The sequence below is a fragment of the Gorilla gorilla genome, chromosome 4 (assembly GCF_029281585.2).
Source record: "Gorilla gorilla gorilla isolate KB3781 chromosome 4, NHGRI_mGorGor1-v2.1_pri, whole genome shotgun sequence".
Taxonomy (NCBI): domain Eukaryota; kingdom Metazoa; phylum Chordata; class Mammalia; order Primates; family Hominidae; genus Gorilla; species Gorilla gorilla.
Genome location: NC_073228.2, coordinates 27021019 through 27035315, shown reverse-complemented (window position 1 = coordinate 27035315; position 14297 = coordinate 27021019). Strand labels below are relative to the sequence as shown.

At 44.5% G+C, this 14297-nt stretch overlaps 1 protein-coding gene and 1 pseudogene across 2 annotated transcripts; both read right to left on the bottom strand.

Annotated features, from left to right (window-relative positions):
* Positions 1–5222: 5222 nt before the first annotated feature.
* Positions 5223–10590, bottom strand: LOC101129405 (archaemetzincin-2-like; annotated as a pseudogene).
* Positions 10562–13382, bottom strand: LOC129533485 (uncharacterized). Of its 2 annotated transcripts, XM_055386821.2 has the most exons (4): positions 12740–13382; positions 12131–12192; positions 11740–11825; positions 10562–10702 (listed from the first exon to the last, which is right to left on the bottom strand). In XM_055386821.2, the coding sequence occupies exons 1-3, from the start codon at positions 13363–13365 to the stop codon at positions 11806–11808; spliced, it is 708 nt and encodes a 235-aa protein (XP_055242796.2). In that variant the 5' UTR covers positions 13366–13382; the 3' UTR covers positions 10562–10702; positions 11740–11805. The 2 variants fall into 2 exon arrangements, with proteins under 2 accessions (XP_055242796.2, XP_063562248.1); XM_063706178.1 differs by lacking the exon at positions 12131–12192 and having other exon boundaries at positions 10639–10702.
* Between the last annotated feature and the right edge of the window lie 915 nt (positions 13383–14297).

Below are 14297 nucleotides of genomic sequence, written 5' to 3'. Positions count from 1 at the left end.
TGCCCAGGCTGGAGTGCAGTGGCATGATCTCGGCTCACTGCAACCTCTGCCTCCCAAGTTCAAGCAATTCTCCTGCCTCAGCCTCCCGAGTAGCTGGGACTACAGGCACATGCCACCACGCCCGGCTAATTTTTTGTATTTTTAATAGAGACGGGGTTTCACTATGTTAGCCAGGATGGTTTCTATCTCCTGACCTCGTGATCCGCCCGCCTCGGCCTCCCAAAGTGTTGGGATTACAGGCGTAAGCCACCACGCCCAGCCCCCCCACTTTTTTTTTTTTTTTTTTTTGAGATGGAGTTTCACTCTTGTTGCCAAGGCTGGAGTGCAAAGGCACAATCTTGGCTCACTGCAACTTCCACCTCTGGGTTCAAGTGATTCTCCTGCCTCAGCCTCCCGAGTATAGCTGAGATTACAGGTGCCCGCCACCATGCCTGGCTAATTTTTTTTTTTTTTTTGTAATTTTAGTAGAGATGGGGTTTTGCCATGTTAGCCATGATGGTCTCAATCTCCTGAACTCGTGATCCGCCTGCCTCGGTCTCCCAAAGTGCTGAGATTACAGGTGTGAGCCACGACACCCAGCCTCTCTTATTGTTTCTGGAATTGTTCTTATTGTTGCAAGCTTCAGGCCTTAGCATTTGTGGTTTCCTTTGCTTGGTACTCCCTTGCCTGAGATGTATATGCAGTGTGACCCTTCAATTTTATCACTTCCAAATGCCACCTCCCTAGGGAGGCATTCCTGTCTATCCTATTCAAAATGGTACTTGTTTCTATTTGTTTACTTTGACATTAGGTTATAACAGCATCCACTTTGAGAGGCTAAGGTGGGCAGACTGCTTGAGCCCAGGAGTTTGAGACCAGCCTGGTCAACATGGTAAAACTCCTCTCTACAAAAAGTACAAAAATTAGCCAGGTGCGGTGGCACGTGCCTGTACTCCCAGCTACTTGGGAAGCTGAGGCGGGAGGACCACTTGAGCCCAGGAGGCAGAGGATATAGTGAGCCAAGATCACACCACTGCACTCTAGCCTGGATGACAGAGCAAAACTCTGTCTCAAAAAAAATTAAAAATAAAAATAAAATAAAGCATCTGTTTACTCCTTGACTCTCTGTCTCATCCACTAGTGTATTAGGGTAGGAGTTCTTTGTTCACTGCTGTATTCCCAAGGCTTTGAGCAGGGCCTGAAACCCAGTAGGTGGTGCTCCATGAATATTGTTGAATGAAAAAATACATGAATGAATGAGTTATAGACTTTTTTCCCCTTTAGTTACACAAGAGAAGAAAAAGATATCTATTGACAGTTACAGCTCAAGAGAGTCTGTGCTGCTACGAAACAGCTGGATAACCACAGGACACTGAAAGCACTGTGCCGAGAACCCACCGGCTCAGCATCTGAGGATGGATGGGTCTCCGAGTGCCCAGCAGTAGTGTACTATATGGGTGGGTCAGTTGTAAAGAAGAAAAAACTGATCCATGAGCAGACACTAAAGAAAACAGTGGGATGAAATCAATACTGGGTTAAGTATGGAGGTCTGTGAGTTCGAACATATTGCCCCAGTAGATTTTGTTTTAACTATTTTCCAGTAGACATTTTTTTTCATAATGCTTTCTTTTAATGCCTCAACTAGTCGCAAGAGCTTTACTAAATATTGCAACTCTTGGCCGGGCACGGTGGCTCACGTCAGTAATCCCAGCACTTTGGGAGACCAAGGCAGGCAGATTGCTTGAGCTCAGGAGTTCCAGACCAGCCTGGACAATGTGGAAAAAATCCCATCTCTAAAAATTAAAAATAAAAAAAAATACACCGGGCATGGTGGTGCACACCTGTAATCCCAGCTACTTGGGAGGCTGAGGTGGGAGGACCACTTGACCACGGGAGGTGGAGGCTCCAGTGAGCCGTGATCATGCCACTGCACTCCAGCCTGGGCAACAGAGCAAGACCCTATTTCAAAAATAAATACATATTGCACCTCTCTTTTTTTGGTACTAAGGCAGAAGTACATAGACTGATTTCTCCAACTTTGAGCAACCCCAGATGGCTCTACTTGAACAGAAAAGAAATTGAAAGTTTAATCGTGTATAATCCCTTGTAAACAACCTGGGGGAAAAATGGTTAGGTTCTCGCTGATGATATTTTACTTCAATGAGGTCATGTAGCACAGTGAAAATAACGAATAACTCAGCATTAGGGAGAATTGGGATCTCATCCCATTTTTGCCATTGGTTAAATGACACACAAGTTTACTCGGCTGCTGCAGGCTTGTGTCCTCATGCATGAAATGGACTAAACAATCTCCACATTATTAATGCTTTACGACTCCGCTTTCCAAAAATGGAAATGCATTTGAAGACAATACCAGGCCCTTGAAAATGAAGAGGGGAGGGTAAAAAACAAGCTGCAACAGAGAACAGTATCAAGCTTTTAAAGAAACAAGTTAATACCAAAGCCAGAGGCCTTTACAGTGTCTACACCCTTTCAGCTTGAATGTCAGCACTGGCTGTACGGAGAGAAGATTTACATGGCCTTTTCCTGAAATAAGCCTTCCTCTCCTAGTAACTCAATACCACGGGTACATTTTTCCAGGTACGCTAGAGTTGGGTACTGCTCTAGAGCTGCACTGTCCAATACAATAGCCACAAGCCACATGGGGCTGTTGAGCACTTGAAAATGTGGCCAGTTGGAAGTAAGATGTACTGCAAGTGTAACAAACACACGGGAATTTGAAGACGGTAAAAAAAAAAAAAAAGGATATAAAATATTCAGCATTGATATTGATTGAAATAATATTTTGGATGCACTGGATTAAATAGAATATACTATTAAAATTAACTCCACCTGCTTCTTTATGCATTTGCTAATACGCCTACTAGAAACATTAAGCTTACATATGTGGCTTGTATTATATTTCTATTGGACGGTGCCATTCTAGATATCCGAATCTACAAAGTGACTGAGATTCAAACTCTTCAATGAAGCACTTTTTAAATGCTCTACTTGAGAATTAATTCCACTCACTGCTCTGCTGCCGTCGCGGTCCTGACTTTCCAAGGCTGTGCCCAGAGCGCGGCACACGTGGCTCTCACACAGGCAGGCCTGCACGGCAGGCAGCAGTGGAGGAGGTTACCCTGGGTCGCTGACGCCAGGGGAAGCCAAGCGACCGACCCCACACTTCGGAGCCCCGCCGGGGAAGTCCCCGGGCGCGGAAACAGGTGGTGCGCCGGCGGTTCGCAGCTGCTGTGCCCGCTGGCCTGGGCGCAGCCGGGGACGGCGACGCGCTTCCTGCCCGGGAAGAGCCCGAGCGCAGGGCCGGCTATAGCGGTCCCGCAGCTGCCTGCTTCGATTTTAGCACTGCTGCTCCCAAGACGGAGCAACGCGGCCCTCTGTCCCTCGTAGGGCTTGAAATGTAAATTATTCATATCAGGGGAATGTGTGCTTCAAAAAGCAAGCTGGACAAGAACCGACGGGTAATCCTCGCCAAATTCTTCTATTTAACCCTCACCATTAAAAGTCTGAGGCCTGAAAAATCTCTTGACTGGAGAGATATTAACTCCACAGGTAACCGGGATCAGGATCTACGACATAAATGAATCAAATTCACTGATTTCTAAGATTATTTAGACGGTAGAAAATTATTAATCCTTTTTATTAGTTCAATACTTCATTCAGCATTTGCAGAGCAAAATCTGCTTGGATTTATTTAGTGAAAATTATCTTCTAAAACTACAAAGATTTAACCATAGTACATAAAATTTAGTTGCAGTAGGCAAATTATATTTTTAAGCTGAACCCTAAGAAATTGTCCAAAAATATGTACAATAGTTATACACAGCACTTATGATTGCTGAATAAATGCATCATATAAAATTTAGTTCGGTTTTTAGCAAGAGTGAACGATTTCTTAGATGATTTTTCTCCTGGTCTCATAGTGCAGAGTATTCACAAATGGACCTTATATCTTCTCCAGACAACCGTCATCCCCAATTTATTCACCTAGGCAAATCTTAGTTCAAAAGAGTTTGTGAGAAAGGCTGACCTACAGGACTAAAACCGTGCTTACATTGTAGGAAAATAAAAGAAAATGTAATCGAATGGACAATAATTTTTAAAGCACATTATTCGAGGAAATAAGCCCTGTAACAGAATCCATAAAACACCATGCTCCATCAGTCTCTTTTTGCTAACAGAATGACTAAGTATTCTCTCCAATTAATTTTAATAGCAAACCACCATTTCCTAAAATGACTTAAATGGGTTCAATCAAGTAGGAGAATGAATCCAAGGGAAACCACTGACTAGGGGTATAAAATGTGCCTTACATCATATTGCATACATCAAACAATGAAATAATTTAGGCTTCAAATTACAAGAAAAAAAAATACCTTTAAGTCTTACCCTCAAGGTAAGATAGGAAAGTGGGAAATGCTGTCTGCTCACTGGCATTCCATAAAATATTCACTGTAATTTCTGGATTTCCAAGATACATCTATCTAGCAGAGGTGCTTTGTCAAGTCTGAGCTTTTCCACCTGTCCACCCCTGTAGCAATGGGGCTGATGTTCACACCCTGCAGACCATCATCAGCATTCATGGCACCCCAACAGATAACCCCATTAAACTCTCTCCCTGACTCAGGTAAACACTTCACAATGTGAGAAGGTGAGAAAGACATTATTACTGAAATAAACCTGAAAGCTGCTCTAAGTCTATAGAGAAAGTGTAACACTCACAAATATAAATACCATTACACACTATTTGTAAGATCCCTCATAAATGACTATGTTATAGCTGAGACCTGCAACAGAACTCCCACCACCAAATGTTGTGGTAGTTGTTATTTTCACTTGCAAATATTCCTGAGAGGTCGTATTTTAAGCTGCTAACAACTAAAACAGGAATAAGGTGACAACCAGCAAGAGAAAAAAAATGGGCTAATGCAGTCGAGAGAGTAAGGAAGGCTCACGGAAGAGGAGGGCTGTGGTGATCAGAGCCCACGGACGTCCAAAAATGTGACTTGGCTGGCCCTAACAGAGGGGAGCAGCTCTTCTAAAAACAAAATCACCCCCTGGAAATTATGTTGATTGGTTCCTTAGGGCATCTACAGTTCTTTTTCAAGTTATTTACTTGCTCATTACTGCCAGTCCCAGCTTTCTTGGGAGACCTAAACATATTTGGGGAATGGAAATAATGTGCTTGCTGCCACAGACCAGGCCAGTAAGATGAGAAGATAAAGAGTTTCTAGAGTTTTTATTATTCAAAATGAGTTTCATTTCAATTCAGGTACTTGAAAGAAGGTTCTAGTCTGTTACTTTGACACAGCACAAGATCAATAGTTTATTCTGATGAAGTATTCCACCCAAATGAAAGCATAACATGCAAGTAGTGATTTATTTCAATCACTCCTATTTGAAGGTCCTTATTTTTGGAAAACAGCCAGGCATTTTATTATCCACTCTTTCCATTCCTTAAAGGCTTCCACGGGTTTTGGTAAATTCCCATTATCCTCGCAACTGTGTTCTGGAGTTGCTCCAGGTGTGCCAGAAGATTCATCATCAATCCACCTCACCAGTGCCTGGAAAAGCATGAAAGATGCGCACTTCAACAAACCACAGCAAAATACTATCAGGCAAGAGAGAAGCATTGGCTTCTAGATCATAGGGTGACATATTACCCCATGAAGATGCTGCATTTGATAATGATGGTGTGAATATGAAATAATGCTTATGATATACTGAGTGAAATGGCACATACCAAATACACACAGAATTACAAATGATGTCAAAAATACGCATTGAAAAAAGATGAAAAAGAAATACACTCATTCTTACACTTTGTTTCTAGCATGATAGGATATTTTTTCTCAACTTGCTGAATATTCTACAAGGCATTATATTAATTTGTCATGTATGTATATACATATATAAGTGTCCACACAGGCATGGGTAGACATATGTATGTGAAAACACGTGTGTAGACATTTCTGTGCAGTCACCTGAATGCACAGTCATACCCATGAGTAGACACATGAATGTATATTGATGTTTGTGGGCAAGTGTGGGCACACACACACACATACTGAAATTAGGTACTTTCCTTCTTCCTTTTTAAAGAAAATCACTTTTTTCCTCCTAATGAACATCATACCTCTGTTCCATATTTGGAAAGATAAATCCTGTCCTCACAATTATAGGGTTTAAAAAATGAACTTTGCCACACATATCAATATTTATTCAGTTTTGCAAAGTCAAGCTCTCTTGCCCTAAATGGAAGAGAAGCAGAAAATTTCTTCCACTATTTCTCATTGAACTGTAAGCATAAATCACTCAAAGGCAAGCTGAAGTTTTTAAGGGCATTTCTTCGCATGTTTTAAACCACAGCTTCCTGCTTATCTTTACACTAATTTCCTCTGATAAATTATAACTCTAGAGAAGGATATAATAGATACATCAGTTTGCTACTCAGATAACCACTTCCCCCTCTTTACACTATCCATCCCTCAACTTACTTTATATCTTTCTACAATGCTGAAGCCAATAGCACACTGCAACTTGTGCAAACAGAGAGGGCAAAGGTTTAGAGGGCACCGGTCAGCTTCTTCCAAGTGGAAGAAGCCCCAGATTTCCCTATCAAAATCCTTTGCTGCTATCCACCATGCCTTGTCTTGTAAAACTTAACGGGCTGGAGGTCAAATACTTGAGAAACTGAAGTTTCAGAGTCTTTTCCCACAAAAGAAGTCTTTTTCTGAAAGTAGCAAGTACTCCAAATCAAGTACTCAAAAAGGAACCATAAAAACTAATCACATGGGTCAGGCATGGTGGCTCATGCCTGCAATCCCAGCACTTTGGGAGGCCAAGGTGGGCGGATCACCTGAGGTCAGGAGTTCAAGACCAGCCTGGCTAACATGGTGAAATCCTGTCTCTACAAAAATACAAAAATTTGCCAGGCATGATGGTAGGCGCCTATAATCCCAGCTACTCAGGAGGTTGAGGCAGGAAAATGGCTTGAACCCGGGAGGCGGAGTTGCAGTGAGCCGAGATCCCACCATTGCACTCCAGCCTGGCGACAGAGCGAGACTCCATCTCAATAAATAAATAAATAAATAAATAAACAAATAAAATAAAATAAATCACATCAACAATAGGCAGTCATGATTTCACTCTTTAAGGACACACTAAACAGATCTGTTACACGTGCGTCTGGAGGGGTTGCTGGCCTTCCCTCACGCAGCACTGACTGAGGACAACTGCCCCTGATGTCTTGAAGCCCATGCTTTAAACCACGGCTTTAGACAGAATAACCTTGTCCCCTTCCCCACCCCCACCCCCACCCCCTTTTTAAAGAGCAGCTCAACTCTATTATGTCACTAGTGTCTGGTGACCAGAATAAATACCCTTGTAACTGACTTCCTGTGTTACATTTAGAGTTATATCAACCATCTCTGCAAGCACAGAGAACACGGTTTGCTACATAACTCACCCTACAGGGTACTGCTTCATAATTCGACTTGTTTACATGATCACTTTTATTTATGTCTCTCGTTCAGTTTTTATTTTAAAGTAATAAATTTTTAAAGAAAATAAACCGATGGTAGGTTTGTTCAATCTAATTTGATTCAAAAACAACTTCCTCACCTCCCTTTACCCAGAAAATGTGGACTGATATTCGAAAATTAGGGAAAATAGCATTCTAGAAGTTAAGAAAACACTAAATCTATTCATGTATCACAAGTAACCCCCTCTGGCCAATCAAGTGTGAGCATATTTCACTACTTTCAGCAAGGACATTTCTTTCTTCCAATAATCCTACAAATAGAAGATTATTTTCTTTCGTAGTCAATGCTTCTCAATTTAAAAATATGAACCTTTGTAAACTTGGAGAAAACAAGACCACTGTGTTAAGATATTGTCACTGTCTAATCCTGCCACTTTCCTATGTAAATCTTTCATGTCATGTAATATTTAAGAAACTTACAAAAAAAAGAATTAAAGTAAAAACAGTTTGGGGAAATGTTTCCTGACCTCCTCAAATACATAAGATAAGTTAGCTAGTAATATCTAGATAAATGAACATATGGTTTTAAAATTATTTTTTTAGCTGGGTGTGGTGACTCACACCTTTTATCAAAGCACTTTGGGAGGCTGAGGTGGGAGGATCGCTTGAGCCCAGGAGTTCAAGATGAGCTTGAGCAACACAGGGAGATCCCACCTCGACAAATAAAATAAAATAAAATAGCTGGGTGTGGTGGTCCTGTGGTCCCAGCTACTCAGGAGGCTGAGGTGAGGCAGGAGGATCCCTTCAGCCCAGGAGGCTGAGGTTGCAGTGACCCATGATCAGCCTGGGTGACAGAGGGAGACCCTGTATCAAAAGAAAAATGAAAGGTAGATAAAATTAATTTTTAATGTTTCCGCCTCTATCAAGTTAGTAATAAGAGAGAAAACTTATGACAAAAAGCTACCTCACACCACCAAAATCAGTAAGAGAGTAGTGACCCACGTCTCCAAGACTGCATGTTGGTAGGGCCATGGGGGGCCACAAGAAACCTCACATAAATGGAGAATAAAGAATAAACGAGTAAGTGGGAAGAGGCTCTATAGCCCTACAGCCCCCACCTCTAGTAGAAACATTTGTCCCAAAAAGCTTACCACCCCACACAAATCCTAAGGCTAATGTAACATCCAGACAGACCATAAACTCTCAGGATAGTCCCTGTACTTACTCCCCATCCCCAGAACACTAATGAACCACTCCCCTTAGGGGGCCTTTTCCCTTTCAAGTCTGTCTTGGATTAGTGGGGATGAAGTTAGAGAAGTAAGAGCAAAAATGAAGGGGAGGGGAGAAGTAGAGAGATGACAAAAAAAGGTTAAAAATATAACCTGTTTCCAGAACCTTTCCCATCCCCAATATTACCATGCAGAGTTCCTAATGAGTCAATATTTATTATGTATCTCAAATCAAAGATGGAAGTTTTTACTTTTTAAATTAAAAAACAAACAAAAAACAAATGTATGATGAGAAAGAAGCAACACTTAGTCTATGGCTATCCTAACTGTGCAAGATGACTATGAAAAGAATTGAAAAACAATTAGCAAGATTTTCACATCCATTAACGATGGCTCAAACTGTAACTGGTTTAATTCACCTTGCTACTGAATTACTGATGTTTACTAGCTGTTATGCTGAATGCCTATATATGTGCCAGGCCTATATATGCTTTTTTTTTTGAGACACGGTCTCAATTTATTGCCCAGGCTGGAGTACAGTGGTGCGATCACGGCTCACTGCAGCCTCAACCTCCTGGGCTCAAGCAATCCTCTCACCTCAGCCTCCTGCGTAGCTAGGACTACAGGTGTGTGCCACCATGCCCAGCTAATTTAGTTTTTTTAATTTTTATTTTTTGTAGACATGTGGTCTCACTATGTTGTCCAGGCTTATCCACACTTTTTATGTACAGGCACTTTTATGTAAATTATCTCCAAACGACTCCATGATGTGGGTATTGTTACCTTTAAGGTCCTGTAGGTAGTGAGTGGCCAACCAGAACCTAGATTATCACAATCTACCAACAGCATACTTCCCATTATGGCATAATGTCTCAACTGAAAATACTATACAGTTTTAAATATCAATATGATTCTTGGTTGGAATTTTTTTCCCTCTTTTAACATCTTCAAATATTCTCAAGTTGAAGAAGCTTCTAACAACAATGCCAAAAATGGAATACCATCTGTCAAAGAGGCCTGTCCAAAGACAAAATTCCACGAGTCTCTTGGGTAAAGATGAATCATTGTTATTCCCGCAACACAGAAGGCATCTTCAGGTTTCTTCTTTTTCAAGAACTTCAGGATGTCCCCTATTTAAGAAGAAATACATAAATGTATGAGTGTATATTATATACATACGCTTCCTTTACTCAGTTCAAATTGCAAAGTTGTGTAATTCACCTGCATGAATTTGTAGGTTTTGTGTGTTCTCATTGACTCTAAAGGAACACCTTGTTGTAGAAACAGGAACTGGTTCTAGCAGTTTTACTCTCAAGCGATAGAAATATGCTTTACAGTAGCCCGTGAGCCATTTAATATATTCTTCACTGATAATTCTGGTGTTTCATAGAGATCCTATAATACGGAAGAACATTTAAAAAACAGACTTTAAGACGATTATTCAGTGTTTACCCAGTCTATGAGTAAGAGGATTCAAATTAGAAACAAAACCAACTCTAAATTTTCAATAACCTTTAACATTCATCGGTGTTGATATGAATTAAAAAGAAACAAAATGTTCTAGGTCTGTTTGGCTACAAAACTTGTACCATTGCAATGAGTATCAAAAATGATCCTAAAATGGCCCATCTGAATCAGACCAATAGCCTGGACTATTCCTGACAACAGAACCATTGCAAAACCGAACCAAAACTAGCACATTACCAGTATTTACCAATGGACTGTATATAAATACTGCGTTTGTCTGGAGAGGGTGTCTTTCTGTAAGGATGACTGAAGAACTGTTCAAAGTCTTGCGGGGCCTCAGGGTGGGAGGTGATCCAATCTGATGGAGAATGCAAGGTCCAAAGAGATCACTGGCTGGCTGGAATGCTTCATTCATTAAACGCTGTTCCCCAGCATCTAATTTCTCACACTGTGACACAAGCACTGGATTCTTTGAGATGAGAGCTGTTTTTAGTGTCTGTTCGGAATACCGTACTATTTGCATCTGACAAAAAAATACAAGCAGTCAAATATAAAAATACATATCCATATTGGGGACTTTACCTATTCTCCATATACAGCTCTGATTTCTCCCTAGAGTGAAATGACTGACTGCTAATGCTTTAGAGTGGTCACACTTAGAGTGGTTTCCTCATGTCCAATCAATTTCTTGGGGACCTAAGAAATTAAAAAGACAATCATGAAATCCATTCCGCCATCTCATATGGAACCTGCTCCCATTACAAAAACTAGTGGTGGCCAGGCGTGGTGGCTCATGCCTGTAATTTCAGCACTTTGGGATAGGAGGACTGCTTGAGGCCAGGAGTTTGAGAACAGCTTGGGCAACATGGTGAGACTCTGTCTCTACAAAAAACTTAAAAATTCCCTGGGCATAGTGGTGCACACCTGTGGTCCTAGCTACCAGGGAGGCTGAGGTTGCAGTGAGCCATGATCGTGCCACTGCACTCCAGCCTGGGCAAGAGTCCAAAACAAACAAAAATATCTCATGGTGACCATAGGAGCAGGACCTCACACCCAATTTCCTTCTTTTGGGGAATAATATTGGCCTGGCATGGTGGCTCACGCTTATAATCCCAGCACTTTGGGAGGCCAAGGCAGAAGGATTACTTGAGCCTAGGAGTTTGAGATCAGCCTGGGCATCATGGCAAAACCCCATATCTACAAAAAAATTGGCCGGGCATGGTGGTGTGCACTTGTAGTCCCAGCTACTTGGGAGGCTAAGGTGGGAGGATCATCTGAGCCCAGGAGGTCGAGGCTGCAGTGGGCTGTGATCGTGCCACTGCACTCCAGCCTGGGCAACAGAGACTTTGTCTCAAAAAATCATATTATGAATTAACTCATTGGTGCCACATGAAAAATACTCCTCGTTTCTAGTGTGACTCAAAGATCTTCAACATCAAATAAAAACAAAACTAATGTAAGCCCTATCATTTCTGCAATTTAACTGCAGGCTGAGAAGCTACGGCTTAGTCACATCACATTAGGGAAGACATCAGATGACTAATCAAAAGCCAGACTCACAATGACAGGTTTCTTCCATTCACATCGTGTTCCTATGTAGAGTTTTCATCCTTCCTCTTGAATGGGTCAGATCTTCCACCACGAGGCTTTTTGAATTAAGGAAAAAACTGAACATCTCTGTCTGGATCATCTCTGTCATATTTTCTAATTATCTAGATTTTGCCAGTTTAATGATAGACAACTGATGGGAAAACTTAAGCTAATGTCTGTTCTGATTGAACCTCTGAATTCTGGGGTTGAAGAGGCTGGCTGAAATTCCAGATCAAATGTCTCTGTACTCAAAGCTCTGATAAGAGCATAAGCTCATCCTCACTCCTACACAACTGGGCTGAAATCTGACTTCTACAGGACAAAATATAAAACAAGATGTACCTTCCAGTGGTCTACCTACCTTGATTAGGAAGGAAGGCTCCCATGGAAGCTTTTATCTCACAAGGACAGACATGTCTGGGCCTGGCCAGAAGAAAGTTGTGGAGTGTGCCTTCATCTTTATATTAACGAAGGCAGTGTGAAAAGTCAGGAGGCCTCCCCTTGCCTCCCAAGCCTAATCTAGGGAAGCTGCGGGAGAAGATGGGCAGGGGGCGCACAATATGGTCACTGTAGTGGGCTGGAGGCCTGGGACGCTGTGGTCCCAAAACCAGAACATCTCGGGCCAACCGGGAGGAGCTGGCCACCCTGGCTGGTTGCCTACAGCAACTCGCACTCTGGGCTCTGGTCCGTGCAGGCACAACCCAGGCTCCGGCTGGGGGTGGAATAGGGCTTCCCCGGGGACTCTCGCTTCGCCTCTTCTTCCCCCAGGAGCCTCTGGAAAGGCCTCCCTGGCTCCCCAGAGGCACTCCGCCCCCGCAGTCCCCGCGGCTTCCGCCACGTCCGTCCCTCCTACATCCTCATCCCTCTCCACCGACGGCGACTGGCGCCCGCTTCTACGACCCGGCTGCCCCGCCCAGCTCTGACAGCACCTGCGAACCGCCCTGACCCAACAGGCCTCGACACCACTCACCCGCGACATCCCTCACGCGCGTGCGCACCGCGTCTCTTCGCACTACGCCACGCCCACTGGCGCCACGCCCCTTCGCGCCACGCGACGCGCCGCTCCATCGCACACGCTCTCTGGGCCCCGCCCCACTCACGACCCGCCCGCGCCACGCCCCTGAGCGCGCCAGAGCTGGAGTTCGGCGGCCGCGGCTCGCCTTTTCCTGAGTAGAGGGTCACGAGAGGGCTACAAGCCCCAGCCGTCCGCCCCCGCAGTCGCCAGTTCCCCGTCTGCCCTCGCCGGGGCTCCGCGGCCTGGTTCTCCAGAGCCACAGACGCGCCCGCGTCACCAGGGTCGCCCGTGTGGGAACGTGCTCGGCAGGCCGCGGGTTTGAGAGGCGTCCCGGCGTGACGAATGCAACCAGCGTGGCCCCCAAATGAGTCGGCGGCCGCCGCAGGTTGACGTACAGCCGCGGCGCTCCCTGGGGCAGTCACCCGCAGGACTTTCCCTTCTTTATTTGTTGGGGGCGGCGGCGGCTGGAACCCAGACGCGCAAGTGAGGGGCGTGTCCTCGTGGTGTCCCTGGCGCTCCGAGGCCGAGACCCGGATGCCAGGAGAGGCAGTGAGGTCGGAAAGGCACCGCGGGGCCAGCATTAGGGCTGAGCTAGTTCTGTGGCCTCGGGTGGGGCGTTCAATCTCTCTGGGCCTCGCCATTCTCTTTCTTTTTCTTGCTTTTTGTTTGTTTGTTTGTTTGAGACGGAGTCTCTCTCTGTCGCCCAGGCTAGAGTGCAGTGGCCCAATCTCGGCTCACTGCAACCTTTGCCTCCTGGGTTCAAGCGATTCTCTTGCCTCAGCCTACCCAGTAGCTGGGACTACAGGTGCCCACTATCACGTCCGGCTAATTTTTGTATTTTTAGTAGAGACGGCGTTTCACCATGTTGGCCAGGCTGGTCTCGAACTCCTGACCTCGGGTGATCCGCCCGCCTTTCCCTCCCAAAGTGCTGGGATTACAGGCGTGGGCCACCGCGCCCAGCCTAGGGCCTCGCCATTGTCATCTGGAGGATGTGAGAGGACCCCCTTTGGCGCTGGGAATGTGAGGGCTCGAAGCACGCGGTGCCCGGGCACTCCCCCGTACGGCCCCTGATGCATCCCAGCGCCCATCAGGCCTTAGGACACGGCGGATTGCGAGGCTTGGTAATGCCACTGAGTGATCCCAATTACAAATCGCCACCTAACCAGCGTCCCCTCTCCCTTTGAAGCTGGCCTCTAAACAGGCCTCTACCCCCACATCCCCCTTCCTATCCAGCTCAGTTCCTTCTTCACCAGTTTATGCCATGATCTGTTGGTCCTAGCAGCTTCCTAAAAGGAGCCCTGGGGAAGCCCAATTCCATTACAAACCTGTTTCCCCAAACCTTCTCCCACTGGTTCACTTCTAAGACCTCACCTTAAGGGACACCCAGCTTCCTTCCCTGGAAACTTACTTCCCTCCCACACTTCCCTCAAAAATACTAAGCCCTTGTTTTTATTTTCCAGCTGTCGTCCTATCGCTACAAAAGTAACCTATTTATTTATGTAGAGTCGGAGTT

Coding starts and splice junctions, on each gene's coding strand:
- LOC129533485 (XM_055386821.2), bottom strand. CDS start 13,365: ATGCTGGCCCCGCGGTGCCTTTCCGACCTCACTGCCTCTCCTGGCATC. Junction 12,193..12,739: donor GCGCGTGAGGGATGTCGCGG/GTGAGTGGTGTC, acceptor TCTTCTGGCCAG/GCCCAGACATGTCTGTCCTT. Junction 11,826..12,130: donor AGCCTTCCTTCCTAATCAAG/GTAGGTAGACCA, acceptor TAATTCAAAAAG/CCTCGTGGTGGAAGATCTGA.